Source organism: Chinchilla lanigera, unplaced genomic scaffold, assembly GCF_000276665.1.
Source record: "Chinchilla lanigera isolate Chin_1 unplaced genomic scaffold, ChiLan1.0 scaffold00115, whole genome shotgun sequence".
Classification (NCBI taxonomy): Eukaryota; Metazoa; Chordata; class Mammalia; order Rodentia; family Chinchillidae; genus Chinchilla; species Chinchilla lanigera.
In genome coordinates this window covers 3,213,565-3,231,066 of record NW_004955516.1, presented here as the reverse complement: position 1 = coordinate 3,231,066, position 17,502 = coordinate 3,213,565, and the positions used below count along the sequence as shown (strand labels likewise).

General features: G+C 34.3%; 1 protein-coding gene across 5 annotated transcripts in view; it reads left to right on the top strand.

Moving 5' to 3' along the window:
- The window catches only part of Kdm6a (lysine (K)-specific demethylase 6A), a 195,483-nt gene that overhangs the window by 115,766 nt on the left and 62,215 nt on the right, over nucleotides 1-17,502 (top strand). For all 5 annotated transcript variants that reach the window (XM_005408989.2, XM_005408987.2, XM_005408986.2 and 2 more), the window contains exons 7-8: nucleotides 6,846-6,900; nucleotides 12,114-12,148. In XM_005408989.2, coding sequence (XP_005409046.1) covers nucleotides 6,846-6,900; nucleotides 12,114-12,148 — 90 coding nt within the window. The remainder of the gene's footprint in view (nucleotides 1-6,845; nucleotides 6,901-12,113; nucleotides 12,149-17,502) is intronic.

Here is a 17,502-nt window from a genome sequence, read left to right as displayed (position 1 = left end):
GCTTTTTATGGCAGGAGATTGCATTATGATTGAGGATTCAGTACTGAATACTACTTCATTTCTCCAGATTTAAATCTTTCTTTTTTTTCCAACCATTGGCAGGATAACTTTGTTTTTACCTGAGTTCCTTTTGAAAGGGATAGTCATTGCTGTTTATTTTGTTTTTTGTGTTTTTTTCTTCCTTGTGGAGAAAAAAAATCTTGTATATTTTTTTCTTTTTCTACTACTCATAACTTGTTCTTTATCTTGCAATCTTTTCTAGATATTCTCTGATATGAGGTGATATCCTAATTCATTTTTCTTCTAGCTATTTAACGTTCTCTTGATTTTGTTCTGTCAGCCCAATTTTATTCCCATTTGACATTTATTTCTACCCTGAGTTCTATTACATGCCTCCAATATGTGAAGTAATAAAAATGGGTGAAATACATTAGTATCTCCAAAATGCATGTTTGAAAAGGATATGACATTGATATAGTGTGATTGAAGTTTATGGTAAATAATTAAATTTTTAAAGAATTATTATGCCAAGAGACACGTTGCCATTAATCACACTCATTCTTGCTACTTTTTTGAGATAAGATCTCCCTATGTAGGCTGGTCTTGAATTCACTGTATAGCCCTCAGCTGACCTCAGATTCAGGCTGACCTCAGACTCAGGCACTTCTCCTGCCTCAGCCTCCCAAGTGCACTTTTTGCCACTTTCTGAAGCAATTCTTGAAGTTCTTGTGTTAGTGTCTTTACAAGATATGAACAAAAATAGCATTGAATGCTACTGCCAAGTGCCATCCAAATGGAAACGCAGGCTCATAAGACATTATGGTATATCTTCATCCACCTTCTTCACTGGACCTGGCATTCTGTCTTCTTTCCCAAAGTCAAAATGACCATGAAAGGTAAATATTTTGAATTAAATTAACTTCAAAGCAGCCCTAATAGTACAACTAAAGGTACTCAGATGAAGAACTGCTTGAGAAAGTGGCAAGAAAGATGGGATAAGTGTGTTCAAAGAGAGGTAGAGTGTTTTGAGAAGGATTAAAGGCAATGTGTCCTTTACTATAATAAATGCAAACATTCGCCATATTTTTTGATCACTCTGGATATGTTCAGTAACCATGTCCTCTGATAGTAAGAAGTCAGGGTAATTCCAGGTTCTGTCTGTCACAGTTTTCTCCCTTTTGATGTTTTAAGTGTAGAAGTCATTTCTAATTTTAAAAAGTAATTTGCTGTTTTTATGCATAATGAATGAAATTTATAGTTATATTTGGTCTTGAAACGCAGCTTTATGAAATAGTCAGTGTATTTAATGTCACATGAAAAGAAGCTTATATTCCAAAGTACTATGTATTTTTATTTTAAAGAGAAAAAAAGGAAATGAAAACGATAGAGAATTTCAAAACAAGATGATAGGAAATTAACAGTGGTTACTATATTGCATATTGTTATCTTCAAAGTAGTTGCTCAGATTACCAGATATAGGCATGCAAAATTGATCAAACAATATAAGCACTAACTGTTCTTTTCAATGAACTAATAGAAATTAGCAGTACAATTATCTTAGCTATCTTGCCATGTGTGTGTGTGTGTGTATATATATATATATATATATATATATATATATACACACACACACCCCCGTATCCTTCCTTTCTTCTTTCCCTCATCACAGTTGTTCTTTCCTTTTGAGCAGTTCCTTTCCCTTTCACAGTATCTGTTGTACCCTTTGGCTCTTATTTACCCTGAAGACCATACTCATAAGTGTATGTATGACCGGGGCTGGGGATTTAGCTCAGTGGCAAAAGCGCCTGCCTGGCAAGCGCAAGTTCGGTTCCCGGTACCGGAGAAAAACCAACAAAAAAACAAAACAAAATAAGTGTATGTATGACCATACTTATACTCGCATGTGTAAACAAGGTATTGTCTCCCTAGTGTAAGAAACTGAAAGAGTGAACCAAAATAATACTTTACAATGCAAATTTTTTGTCTTTTCCCCCATTATAAAATATATGTCATGTTTACCTCATTAGTTGTTTATGTTACCAGTCTTTTTTTTTTTTTTTTTTTTTCTGGTACTGGGAATCGAACTCACGACCTCACGCTTGCCAGGCAGGCGCTGTACCACTGAGCTAAATCCCAAGCCCTATGTTATCAGTCTTAATTCTGATGTGAATGCAAATTTTTTTATTATATGGCAAGAACTTGAATCTTAGGTCAGCTCATATCCTAATCATTTGTGTACACAGATTGGACATACACTAGGGCCAGATTTTTAAAATTTCGAGTCACTTACATTGCTATATTTTTGTAAAATATGGAAGTAATAAAGATTTGGGAGTCTAGCTAGGATACAGTTATGGGAAAAAAGATGAACAAGAACAGTAGGATAAGTGGGTTCACAAAGGATGGCAGGGAAGGTGAGGATGATGCATCCTAGGGTTGTCAAGATTTATTATCTGACTCAGTATGGAAAGGAGTCCCCATTTATTAGTTTGGATCACTGTATTATCAACTACAGCAAAGGATAAAGAAAGCAGCAAGTTTTGGGTTTAGGAGTTGAAAAGGCTCTGAATGGAGATGAGTCATTTACTCGTGTACTGTATTGAGTTGGAAGTACTTGAGGGGCATCAGATGTTGGTGTAGGTAATTTAAGTCTGGAGCCTAAAAGAAGAGCTAGAAGTAAGATTTTGAACATTTTCACCATACAGTGTTTGGTCATCTCCTCGTCGTCTTCGACTTCTCCTCTTCTGTACTCCTCCTCTCCACCTCCTCCTCTTCCCACTCGTGCCCCCTCCTCTCCTTTTTCCCCCTCCTCCCCCTGCTTCTCTCCTTCTTTTCTTCTTTGTTAAAGAAATTTTTTTTTTTTAAAGACAGGTTCTCATTTTGTAGTCCAGGCTGGCCTAGAACTCACGGTGATCCTCTTGCCTCAGCCTCCTGAGTGCTAGGATTATAGGTGTGCACCACTAGCAATCTATTACAATGAAAAGGAAATATAAAATTTACCTTCAGTATGCAAGAACACCTGGCACACCTTCCCTCCTCTCATTTAAATAATCCATAATACCCCATTTTATAAGGGTCTGTGAAAAGAACTCTACTGTTCACGCAGGCTGAAGTAGCTCTTCTTCTTTTTTGGTCTCTTTTTGGATTTAATTGTAGAATTATCTTTTCTATACATTCCTGGGGCAGGTTAATTTTTCAATTTTTTTTATTAGCACCTTAATTTTAGTGAGCTTTGTATTTATTTCTGCAGCTATAGATATAGCAGAGTGCCTGGTATAGAGTAAAATGTAGTAAAAGCTTTTTACCACTGTGTTATTTGTGAAAGCCCATATCTAGCTTAATTAAATATAGGCAGCAGCATCAGCTATGCATACCTTGTTTACATGGTCTGAAATAAAGGTTTTGGGGGGGGCACACGCAAAATTTAAACACTTTAAAAAATAGTGACATTTATCCCTGATGGTATATTAGAACAGTTGGCAGTGGTATCTTCCTATTTTGCACGGGGTCCCCCCACACCTCCCCGACTCACTGAATCCGAAATCCAAGCTTGGGTCTGGGATCCAAACATTGCTCCAAACAAATAATTTATAAATATATACATAATTTTTCCAATTATGAAAAGTTTATTTCATTGCTTTTCTTTAGGATTGAGAATATAGTTGAAGGGTTCTACAATTCAAAACATTCATGAGATAATCACAAACTATTCAGACAGAAATAAAAGGATTTAAAGAGAAAGTCTTGAAACACAAATTTTGTATGTAATGACATGAATATAGATTTCCATTCTCAATTAGAAATCAAGTTTCATAGGCTATATGAATCTACTGCAACATAATATTGCAACGTAATTTTGAAATATTCAATATATATGTCAGTGCCTTGTAAAACAAAAGTTGACTTCAGTGATAAGGATATCAAAAGAAATTGTAATGAACCCAACCTCACATTAATTGGACCAAAAGTGCTCTATGAAAAGAAAATCACTGTAACATTAAAAACGTATCTTAGACAAATCTTGCTTGGCAACTAATTTTCCTACGACTGCTTTCTGCCTTGAGGTTTGTATATAGTCTTTGAACTTAAAGAGTTGTTTTCTGCATAATACCTGTTTTACACAGCAGCAATTTCAGCATTGCAGTGTTTTATGTGAGGTACAGATGTTTCCCTAGATCTACAGTGGCAAACCTATGCACACGTGCCACAGCAGACTATTTGTTATCGTTGAAATCTCTAAAAGGTTCACCATCACTGCCCTAAATGCTGCTTTTGGTTGCAGGGATAGATGCTAGATATTTTATCATGATATTTTCAAGCTTATGGAGTGGTTATGGTGATTGATAGTCCTTTTTTTGTTTTATATGTAATAGACACATCTATTTTGCATCTGGCTTAAATATGGTACTGGAAATGAAGCTCTGGGGTCATGATATCCCCATCCTGGTCCCTCACCTTCCTTTAGTGTGCTGAAAGGTGTGTCAGTGTTTTTCTTCATGTGGGATGATTTTATAAGCTGTTTTTAGGCTTCTTATAAACATTTAGTAATTCTGTGAGTTCTTCCATTCTTATCTGCATGCTTTTAACGTGCATTCTTTTCTGGAATAATTTTCATTTTTCTTTACTGTTTGGAAATGGTTGATATTCTGTCACGTTGTAGGTTTGAAATGGTGCATCAGTAACTTGATTGCTACTTTGAGATTGTTTAATAATTATATAAACCATCATCCAAACTGTTCCTGCCAGGTTTCATTGCAAGATCTTGAGTGCTGAGAGAAGCTCTTTCTTGTGGGGTTTCACTGAATAATGAAACTAAAGTACTGCCATCTTGAAGGCTTTTTCTTTTCAGGTTAGATGTAGTTTGATGGCTTAGTTAGGAAAGGTCTGTCTTCTATCAAAATCATAGTTTTTGTTTACAGGATAGATTAGATGAAAATGTCAATCTGAATGTGTGATTGCTGTGCTGTTCTTTTTGTCTAGAAGAAAGCAATTGATTATAAAGCGTGCTCACAGTGTTCACATTCATAGTAATCACATCTCAAAATACTGCGCTCTGCTTTCTATTGTTGTAGTAGCACACGAAAAAGGATCATTTGAAGATATACAGTCTGCTTAGTAGGCCAAACCAGGAGAATTACAAGCAGTTCTTGAAGTGTTCAAAGGTTGAACTTTTTTCATTGAGTCAACCATGGCAAATAATTTTTTATTTTTATTTTGTTGACCATTGTATCCCTAGGTCTGCGCTGTCCTAATGGAGTTACAGACTCTCAATAAATATTTCTTAAATAGGTTAACATTTAATATTTAAGGGCCAGAGTAATTTTGTTAGTAGTTTACTAATGAGAAAATGTTATAAACTTTAAGTTTTAAGAATGCTGCAAATGTTGGCTCGTCTAATTATGCATGCACATAACAGGCAATTGGATATATAATAGCTACTGTGTTCATACCAAACGATGCTTTCTAATTTCTTGTAACATTGGGTAGCTGACATTATTCTTATTAATTGAAGGCTGTAGTTCATCGAACACAGTTTTGTTGATTTTTGTGTTGAAATAGAGTACAGTACTTAATGCTTGCTGATAATTATTTCTCTTGATAAAAAAATTGTTTTGGAGTTTACATCTAGAACTTGTCATCATGAATATCAGTTACTAGTTTGTTCAGGAGTTACAAAAATACAACTTCTTACATGTTTGGATCATGGTTAGGAGAGGAATGAAATGATTGTGGTTGGTGTTTTTGAGAAATGGTTTGTACTTTACTTTTTGGGGGCTGGGTACTGGGGATTGAACCTTGGGTTGCTCAGCCATGGAGCTACATCTTCAGCCCTTTTTATTTTGAGACAGGATCTTGCTAAGTTGCCTAGGCTAGCTTTGAATTTGAGATTCTGCTGCCCAGTTTCTCTAGTACCTGGCACTGCAGGTGTGCTCTGCCATACCCAGCTCTGCTTATTACTTTTAATACTGAAAACTTGTGGAGGCTCAGAAAATTTGAATATACATTTGTGGGACATTTTTTTTTAAACAAGTGTTCAAAGAAATTCACATTTTTTTTTAACTTAAAGATTTTATACCAATTCTGGTGCTTGTTTGTCTTCTCTTAATTTACACACCAGGTTTAATGTTGATTAACTGTCACACTGTGACCCAGGTGTTCTGGTAATTTGTGTTTTTAACACTTTGTGTTATGCATTGCTGTTAACATGTATTTTATGGGTAACTTTCTGATAAATTATGAGAGGATACTGAAATATATTAGTGGGTTTAATATTGTCTAAGGAATTAAATTGTACAGGTACATTGTAAAAGGACAATTATATCTTATAGATGAACATAGATTATTTTACAGGTGCTTAAGTACAATGATTAGTAAAGAATCAATAAAGATATAGTTAGTTACCCTCTATAACAGTTCCCACAGTGGTTTGATTGGTTTCAAAAGTTGAGATCTCATTTTCAGGTAAAAAGTAGTGTTCTGACATTAATACCCTTGAATTTCTACTTGTATTTATAAAATTGATTATGTGTTCTATTTAAATTGTTTTATAAAACTTTGTATTTACATGACAAAATGTCTAAAGCTTTTGCATATAAAAATATGCATAGCATAACTTGATAAAATTAATTCTTAATTCTTTTTTCTCAGCTATCTCAGGAAAATAATCCCAACAACCTTCAGTGGGCAGCAGTAAATATTCAGAGTAATTCTAGTTGGTTAGCTAGTACGTTTTATTTGCAAGGCATAATTTCAATGTTATATTAGATCTTACCTAAAAATTATTTTAAGACACTTTTATGTGACTCTAAATTTAGTGCATTAATTTTCTCACTCTCCTCTTACAGCATTTTCAGTTAGCTTTGGTTGACTGTAATCCCTGCACTTTGTCCAATGCTGAAAGTAAGTATTAAGTACCATAGTTTTCTACATGTCAGATCATTTTCTACATAATCAGATCACTTCACCATAAATAACAATCATAATCTTAATGGTAGTGATAAGTTCTATGTGATTTTTTTCTTATAGAATTATTGAGTGTTAACGGTATTGGTTGCCATGACTACTTGTACAAATGGAAAATATGAGGCTGTGAGCAGCTTGTGTCTAAAATAGATAGGCCAGTGAAGTGGGTTGTTGAATTAAAATTATCTGCACTAATGAACAAGATTTATTTTTGTGTCTATTAATTACATTGTAGATGACTTGGAGGAATTAAAACCATGTTTGTCAGTCATTTGAGGAAAAATGGATATACAAAGATTCTTACATGGTAGCTTACTGATTCTAGTGTGTGGTATTAAAATTATTAGTGAAAGATAATACTTTGACTTTTATTGTAGTTCTACACATCATATAAAAAGTTTGAGGTAACATTTCATTTAATTTAAAGAATGTGTTTGTGAAGTATATTTTGGCACAATGATTTTCTTCAGTTGATTTTTACTATCTACTTAGATTTCATTCCAAAACCAGGCTGGGTTGATAGTATAATGTATTTATCAGAAATTGTGTTTTTGTGTATTTAGTGTACTTCAAAATATCCAATAAATAATTTTTAAAAACCATTGGATTCAAATTGGAGTTTTAAAAATGTTTTCTTCCTTGAAAAATAAAAATTTTACAGTGTAAGAAGCACTGAGTAATTCTCCATGAAAATTTCATGTTATTCAAAGTATTGTAGGGTTTAGAAACTTCATATTTTACTGTAATTTTTGTGGTTTCTTTCTTTGTTAAACAGGGGTAAGGGAGGAAAGTAAGGGCCCACAGAAGGTAAACTGGGAAACCACTGCCTATAAGCCTGAAGTGGCAAAGGGAGCAAAGAATTGAGCTAGAGACATAGACAGGTGCAGACTCACTCAATGCCTAGTTTTCTCGGTTACTTCATTGTTACACCTGTGTAGTTGCAGTGTTTAGCAATGCCTAAGGAAAATGTTGGATCAGTCAGAAAGCTGTGGAAATTTGAATATAACATATATTAAGACAGAGCGTGGACGGGCTGAGGCTACAGCTCAGTAGTAGATTTTCTAGCATTTGCAAAGCTGTGGGTTCAACACCTATGCACACACACACATGCACACCATGGGATAAATCCTCATCTATAATGAAACCCCCCCGCCCCTTTTTGGCAAAACTGAGGCTTGAACCCAGAGTCTCGTACTGAGATGCATCCCAGACTGACTGGCCAACCAGCCTGCCTGCCTTCCTTTCTCTCTCTGAGAGCCTCTTATTATTTCATCCACCCATCCATCCATCCATCCATCCACCCACCCACCCACCCACCCATCCATCCATCCATCCATCCATCCATCCACAGGGTCTCACTCTAGCTCAGGCTTGTCTTGAACTTGCTGATCCTCTTGCATCAGCTTCCCAGGTGCTTTTTATGATTCTGAATGCCTGCCTTTCATGTGCTTTTTTTGTTTGTTTTGCTTTTAAAAATGGTGACGGTGGTAGGGAGGTAATGCAGATTGAACACAGTGCCTGACACGAGTCAGACAATAGCTGTACCACCGAGAGACTCCTCCAGACCCGTTCTATTTTTTCAGTTTGCTTTTTGTAGTATCAAGGATTGAACCCAGGGCCTTCACGTTGAGATATATCCCCTAACACATTTTTTATTTTGAGACAGAATCTGGCTAAGTCACTAACCTGCCCGGGCTGGGCTTGAACTTGTGATCCTCTTGCCTCAGCCTCCTAGAGTGTTGGGATTTTAGGATGAGCCATCATTCCTGGCTTGATCAATTACCAAGGAAATTTCTTGACGAAGAGGAAATTTCTTGACGAAATTTCATAACAAATGCAGCAGTGTTTTGCAGTTTCTAAAATAAGGTTATATTGAGAGATAATTTAATTCATTGATTTAGCAATTTATAAAGTACTAGTTTATACTTTCTCCTTAATTTTTTTCAGGTTATACAAATCATCTAAAATAGAGACCCTTAATAACATCTTTTTCAAATTAGTTTCATAGAATAAGAAAACAGTTTGTTTTCATTTATTTCATTATACTCTGTCACGGTTACATCTCAGTTGTAAATCATTATTTTTGTGAGGAAAGTATTGATGAGTAGAATGAGTGCCACAGGGTGGAAAACTTTCACGTTGAATTTGCTTTTGGTTTCTTGTCCTTTTTTTGGTCTTTTTGAGACAGGGTTTCACTATGCAGTTCAGGCTGCCCTTGAACTCACTTTGTAGCCTGGGCTGGCCTCAAACTCACAGTGATCCTCCTGTCTTAGCCTCCTGAGTGCTGGGACTACAGGGGTGTGCCACCACGCCTGGCCTCATGTTGAATTTGAAGAGAACAGTTTGAACCTTGATAAATACCTCTTCAAATCTAATGTGTCCCTCTGTTGGTTGTTGAGAAGAAAAACAGAAGTGGGCTGACCAGTATTCCTTTTGTCCAGGACTGAGGAGTTTCTTGAAATTTTAGTGCTAAAAGGTTGTTTACTGTAGTGGGAGGGCACATGTTTAGAATTTTTAGGCCATTATATTTCATTTGATTTGCATAATTTATTTTAGGCATTGTATATATTTACTTGGTGACCATGATAAAGGTGAATAAATGTCTTGCAGAGCACCAACAGTTGTAGAATATCTATTTTAAGCCAGTATTACTGTTTCAAATACCAGGCTCTTTATTGTCTTGGTAAAACTTATTTCTCTTTGAATTACTTTGTCATCATTGATTTGCATATGCCACAGACCTTGACAATTCTTTGAAATCCTTCCATGTTACTTATGATACTCCAAAGATCAAAAGAATGTTATAGGGCTGGGGGTGTAGTTCAGTGATAGAGGACTTGCTTAGTATACACAAGGCCCTGGCATCACCAAAAAAAGTGCAGATTATAAAGTAAACTGAGCTTTTAAAAGCATTTCTGTAGGAGATATTTTATGCCACAATTCATTTATATAATTAAAAATAATAAGTGCCCTTACTGTTTCTAGAGCTATTTAGCAGGGGTTAGTTACAGTTTGAACAGCAGAATCAAGCTGCAGTTTTGTAAAGTAGAATCATGATACAAGACTTTCCATTATATGATTGCCTGCTCAAATACAATTGTTTCTTTTAATATCAATTAATTTTGTTAATCATAAAATTAATGTTTTAATTTCTGAATAAAGTTTAATTTCAGGACCTCTTGATGGCAAAATTTGTTAAAACTTTTTGTTTTAACTAAGACTTTCCAGGTAGAGCTTTCACTTAGTTATATAGTTATGCTCAACTTTGAAGAGGACTTTTAAGAATGTAAATGTATAGTGTTTTTCACACTCCAAAGGATGACCTTGGATTTAGTGGCTCATGGGATAATGAGGCCCTTTTTTTTTTTTTTTGGTTTTTCTCTGGTACCGAGAACCGAACTCACGACCTTGCGCTTGCCAGGCAGGCACTTTTGCTGCTGAGCTAAATCCCCAGCCCCCAAGGCCCTTTTCATTAAGGCCTCAAACTGAGCTAGAGGAAGTTTGAAGTGGTAGTGTGAGATACCAGCTAGTTACTGATCATTTTTTTTTTCTCCTCTTCCTTGCCATCTTTATTAAAAGAACAAGAAGACTGGGGGGAAATGGGTATAGATTTTCCATCTCTTCCTTATTCTTTTAACCTGTAATAGTCTTTCTCCAATGATATAAAGAGGTGGGATTGGACTGGTGTCTGAAGGAGAGCTGCACTGGAGTTGGGAGTGAGGAAGAAGAAATGCCTTCAATCCATGGAACACATATACCCACATGTATATAGCTCCTATTATTATTTTTGTGTGTTTTTCATGAAAAGCTGTTTTTCATCTTCTAAGGCGTATATCTTAACTCAGCTCCATGTTTTAATTAATGTGTGATATTTAACTTAACAGTGAGATGTAGTTCTTTTGATCCAAAATTGTTATATGATTTTAAAGTTCCTTATATATTTTGTTTACTGTCTTGCTCATATGACAGATAAATTACTGTTATGTAGTTTCGCAGTTCCCCAGGTACTGACCTAGAAGCTAGGCATCAAAAATTTCTCACACAACTGAGTAAAAAGGCAGACTTCCAGGTTTTGTCCAGAGTATCTGAATCATAATCTCAGGAATCTGTGCTTTTAAGAAGCTTCCCAGGTGCATCTTCCAGTTACAGAATCAGTGAGAGTTCAGGTGCACACACCATATTACCTTTGAACTTTGTTTTTACAAGTCCACTTAAGCTTTTTACATATAGTTTTGAAAGGTTTACAGATTCATAATATTGCTTAACATTGCTATATAAGACTTCAAGCTATGCCAGGCAGAACTGACCTTTGTCTCATGACCTCTGTCCCCTACTGCCAGTGGCCACTTTTGCTTATGTTGAATACTTACATAGTTATAAAGAGTTGGAAGTAAAAGCTGAAATATTGTTATCAATTTTATTTTCAACATTTACTCATTAATCTTGAAACTGTTTAATACTTGTCCTCCAAGTAGTTTGACATGTTTTTTTTGTTTGTTTTTGTTTTTTTGGTTTTTCTCTGGTACCGGGAACCGAACTTACGACCTTGCGCTTGCCAGACAGGCGCTTTGCCGCTGAGCTAAATCCCCAGCCCCCTGACATGTTTTTTTTAAGTGATGAAGTCTGTCTAATTCTGAAAAACTGAAAAAGAAAATACATCCTCTCTGTGTTGTTAGCAGTGTCACCATGGTCCATAAAATCTTTATGTATGTTTATATGAAATATATAAAAAAAAATCTAGTGGCTTTTTTGGTTTTAATGTTTTTTTACTAAATACTGACTTTACTGTGTTTTTTACTTGTAACGTATTTTATGAATACTATGTTTTGAAATGTATAAATTACAAAGATTTCTCTCGTTTAATGTCATTTTGAATTTTGTAAGATGTTCTCATTTATATATTAATGCTAATTCATTATATTGACAAGTTTTATTTTGATAGTAGCAAAGAATACTTGTAGTTTCTTATGTTTGTTCTTTAGTGTTCTTGTCGTGTATTTTATTAAAAGCAAATGACAGTTTTATTCCTCTATTAATTAAATCTATAGATCGTAGGCTGTGCTTATCTTACATTTCATGTTATTCTTACTTAACTTACCCCAAACTCTGCTGTAGTGTTACTGATTTTCTTTTTCCATCATCCTTTGCAGTTCAGTTTCACATTGCCCACTTATATGAAACCCAGGTAAGTGTTTTAACTTACCCAGTTTAAAATACAAATTATCACTCATTTCATGCTTTAATGAAATTAAATATATACAGATAATTTTTAATGGCGTTCTGGGCAGTAAGTCTTACATGTTTATATTTTATACTCATTAAAGGTGGTCAAGTGAGTTATTATGGAGTGCTTGCTATATACAGAGAAATTTCATTTAATATGACTTGCCTCTAAACTTGGTTTGTAAGCTCATGGTTATATTTAAGATTTACCTTATTCATGATGTAAACTGCTTCATTTTCTTTTCAAGATGTTTCAGGTAGTTTTTGTAATGCATTGTTTTTGTATAGTTTCCTTCACATTTTCTTAAGTACTTCTCTGAAGTTCCTCTATGTGTCACTATTAAGTCCTTTTTCTTAAGGTCCTGTGTATGTCACTATTTGAAAGGCGTACTAGAGTCACCTCTGAAAGTCATCGCCATTACTTTCATGGCTACTTTTATTTTAAAACCTTTTTCAGTTTTAGAACACTTTGTTTTGTGAATGGCAGATTTTGCTCTGTTTATAATTAAAGGTAAAGCACATTTACTTTAGGCAGTAGTGGAGTGAGACTGAATATTAGGTAATTACAGTTCGTATATAACATGCATCTTAGAGCAGTTTTAGAGGAAAAATACTGTTTGTTACACATATGCATAGTTTTGGTTTGATACTTTGACCCAAGTATAACAATAAGGTATGTAAGCTCATACCCAGGAGATACAAGATCTTGCTACAACATGTTATATATATTGTTGTGGGATATACTCAAAAGAGCTTTATACTAGTGGTTCCTAAACCCAGCTTTGTAGCAAAATCATTTGGAAAACCTTAAAATTCAAAGCCATGAGGTAAACTTTAAAAAATTAACATCACAATCCTTTGTACCACCAGTAATACCACCCATCCTCATACTGCTGAATTAGAAATGATACACATTGAAGTTGAATTCTGACCACCCTTTTACCACCCCCCTACCCTCATACCACCTTTTCTAGTTCTTGATGTGATTTGTCCCTAACTGAAGTATAAGGTTTCTAACCTTTATTTTTAATGAATATTTTTACTAGAGTTATAATTCTGTTTATTTGACCTTTTTCCTTCCATTTCCTTCTGGCTTTCATTGTTTCTCATGAAAAGTTGCCTGTTGGTCTTACTGTTTAATCCTGTGAAGGTAATGTGGGGACAGGGTCCTCACTTCCATTCATTTATTCATTTATTTTATAAATTTTATTAATCATTCAGATTAAACCCAAAAGAACAAAACTCATGACAAGCAGACTAAATATTAGGAGACAGTAAAATGACACAGTAAGCATGTGAAAAGATTGAAAAGTCTACTCCAGTGATTATAACAAGAATTCTGTTTTTCAGGTAAAAATATATGGAAAGTAAAATGACTACCCTACCTACCTATAAAAACTTAGTTAGATAAACCAGTTTATACCAACAGACTTTATTTATGAATATCGATTTTTAAAAGTTTAATTAATCACATATGGTTAATTGCTACTGCTGGGTAACTTAAGTTCAAGGGAAGTTTCTCTGTATAGGAAGTTGTCACACTAATTAAGAAGAAATTCAGTATCATTTTGTAATCCCTTTGGTCCCTGTCCCACATTACCTTGATAACATTAAACAATACAATCATAATTAAAACTGAAAAATGGTGGAATATATATACTTAGAGTGGTTAAAGAAGGCTCTCAGTCAGACAGGAGCTGTTAGGGTTGAATCCTGATTGGAGACTTAATTCAGTGGTATAATTAGCTGGGGCTGATAGGTAGAGGTGTGCACGTGTGTGTGTTTGCATGTGTGTGTTGGTATTACTAGGTCATTCTCATTAAGAGTTATTGGCAAGTGTAATAATTTTGTGGTATTGAGCTTACAGTGTTTTATCATTAAAAAGGAGGCCTTTTGTAGAAATGGAGGCATAATAATTTTAAAAATTCTTTTTGCTTAGAATTAATCATATGCATTCAGGCTTCGATGATTTTAGTGGGATCTTATCCTCCAACTCTGAATTTCTGTTTTTTATGATCTTATAGATAGAGCTCTTCATGTCTTAGTAACTTTTAGAAATTAGGTTCAGATAGTTTTCTATGCATATTATCCTACCATCTATACATAAAGATAACTTTGTTTTTCTGGGTGTCATACCCCAAAATATATTATTTTTTGAGCATTTATGTTGATGAATTAATTTACTCTGAAAATATAAAATGTACTAACTAGCTTTTTATTGTAATAAAGTAACTTGAGGGACTGGGGATTTAGCTCAGCGGCACAGCGCCTGCCTGGCAAGCACAAGGTCGTGAGTTCGATTTCTGGTACTGGAGAAAAACCAAAAACAAACAAACAAACAAACAAACCAATAAAATAACTTAAAACAGTTCACCATTTTAATTTTTATTAAGTGTAAAGGTTCAGGATTTTCCCTTTTCCATTCTATTATTAAAATGTTAGCTATTTTTGGATAATCCAAAATGAAAGGGCCTCAAAGAATATAGTTATCTTTCTCCCTCCATTTTCCTAGCACCTGTTTCTTTTCCCAGAGCAACTAGTGTTCCAGGGGTTTTCCTTTTCCTCCAGTGAATCTCAGTGTGTGCGTGCATGCATGTTTGTAGTGAATGTATGCAGACTCATATACATAATATCAGTGCATATATATCAACATGTACACATATATTTACATATACACATACATATGTATACATGTGTATATATATATAGGTATACATGCTTCTTGTTTTTCTTTGTTCAAATGAGAGCAAATTATGTTCTGACATTATTGTAATTTTTTACTTAATATTATGTCTTGGGAAATTTCATATCAGTGCTCATAGAATTGCCTTATATATCCCTTGGCATAGATATTCCTTTGACTACTCCTCCTTGAAGAATAGTTATAAATAATGTGAATATGAATAACACTGTTTATAAGAATTATTAGTTTCATTTCTAACATTTTCTTCTGCTAAGCATTAATTACCTAAACATTGTAGCTTGTATGTATTTTACACAAATCTAAAAATTCAAAGAAAAAAATCCAGCTATGCAGAATGTCATGAATAGAACAGGGTTAATTTCATAATTGAAGGATGATTCAATGTAAGGAAATGGGTTAACAAAATAAAATCACTGTCAAGAAAACTCGTTATGTGAGGGAGGAAATATTAAGATTTTTTATTTTTTTTTCTATTTTTAAATTTTTTTTTTTTTTTTTTTTTGGTTTTTCTCCGGTACCGGGAACTGAACTCACGACCTTGCGCTTGCCAGGCAGGCGCTTTGCCGCTGAGCTAAATCCCCAGCCCCAAGATTTTTTAACAAATAGTAATGTGCACAGGTGAGAAAATCTGTAGAGTTAACAAGTTAGAATTTTGGTATTCTGAAAAAGCTAACACAGTAGATAAACCAGTATCTAACTTGATGCAGCATATGAAAGGGAAAGAAAGCATAGATACACAAAATAACCATGGAAACAGAAGAAATTAAAATAATCGTAAGACACCACTTTGCAGACTTCTGTGCAAACTGAATTTGAAAACCTAAATGAAAGGCACTATTTCCCAGGGAGATACAGGTTAGCAAAATAGACCTTATTAGAATGAGAAAGGTTATAAAAATGTAATTTTTACTAAATAAATAAAATTGTATCATACAGAAAGTACCATACCCAGATGTTTTTTCAGGGGAGTTTTAGCAGGCCTTTAAACACCAAATAATTCCAATGCTCTATAACTTTCTCAGCTCATTGAATGTGAAAGATAAATTGCTATGCTTGCCCCCCTTTTATTGTTCGTGCTGGGGCTTATGAACTAACTGTTTATCATACTTAGAGCGACATAATATATTTGATTATAGTAGTGGTCCTTTCTGCACTTGATGTCTATATCATGTTTTAAAATACAATGCAAATGAAAATCCTGATTATAAAAACTAACTACTGGCTATAGTGTTTTAAAATCTGGTAAAATACATAAACATGAAATTTACCATTTAAGCCATTTTTAAGTGTATGGTTCAGTGGCATTAAGTACCTTCACAGTATTGTCCAGCCATCACCACTGTTCATCTCCAGAATGTTTGCTGCATTCCACGGTGAAACTACCTAATAAACAGTAACTCCTTATTAGCTTCTTTACCTAACTCATGGAAAATATTATTGTACTTTCTGTCTCAGAGTTGACTACTCTAGGTATCTCATAAGTGGAATCATGTATTTGTCCTTTTGCATCTGGCTTATTTCAATTTTCATGTCTGTAAGGCTTGAATATGTATCATGTGTCAGACTTTCACTTTTTAAGACTGAATACTTTTGTGTGTGCACAGCACACGTTGCTTATTCATCTGTTAATGGACACTTGAGTTGTTTCCACTTTTTGACACTTGTGAATAATGCTGCTTGAAATTTACCATTTAGATGTAGGTGTTAATTTCTTTTGCCATAAGAAATTATTTTTATGTTGTACACATCATTATTTTTACTATCTCTGAACTTCAAGCTATAATGACAAAGTCTTCTATATCAGAAGATTTGTAAGTAATGTTCAAATCACTGTTTTCAGTTCTTTTTGGTATATACCCAGAAGGAGAAATTACTGGATTGTATTCTACCTTTAACTTTTTGCAAAATCATACTATTTTTCCTCATTCCTTTTTTGAAGCAAGTATTACACTGATTCCTAACCCTGATAAAAGACAGTATATAGAATCAAAATGCAAATGAATACCACTGATGAATATTGATATAAATACTTAATTGATAATCAATATATGTATATATGTGTGTATGTATGTATGTATGTATGAGACAGGTTCTTGCTGTATTGTCCAGGCTGACCTTGAACTCTCAGAATCCTCCTATGTCAGCCTCCTAAGTGTTGGGAATACAGGTGTGTGCCACCACACCTGGCTAAAAATACTGAAATATTGAACAGAATGCTCATATAAAAACCATATACTCTGATCAAGTTATATAATTCCAGCAATGCAAAACTGACTGAATATTAGGAAATCTGTTACTGTCATGAATTAGGCTGAACTAAAGATAAAATCAAATCATTATCAGTATAAATTCTGAAAAAGCCTTTGATGTTCTTAATAAAATCATATGTATATAGTAATTGCATATAGTAATTGAGGGTTACTTTGTTATAAAATAAATATACTTTAGTCTCAAAGCTAGTATTTTACTTTCAGGAAAGCACTAGAGCCATCTTCACTAGAATTAAGAACAAAGCAAGGGGCTGGGGATTTAGCTCAGTGGCAAAGTGCCTGCCTAGCAAGCGCAAGGTCGCGAGTTCGATTCCTGGTACCGGAAGAAAAGACAAAAAAAAA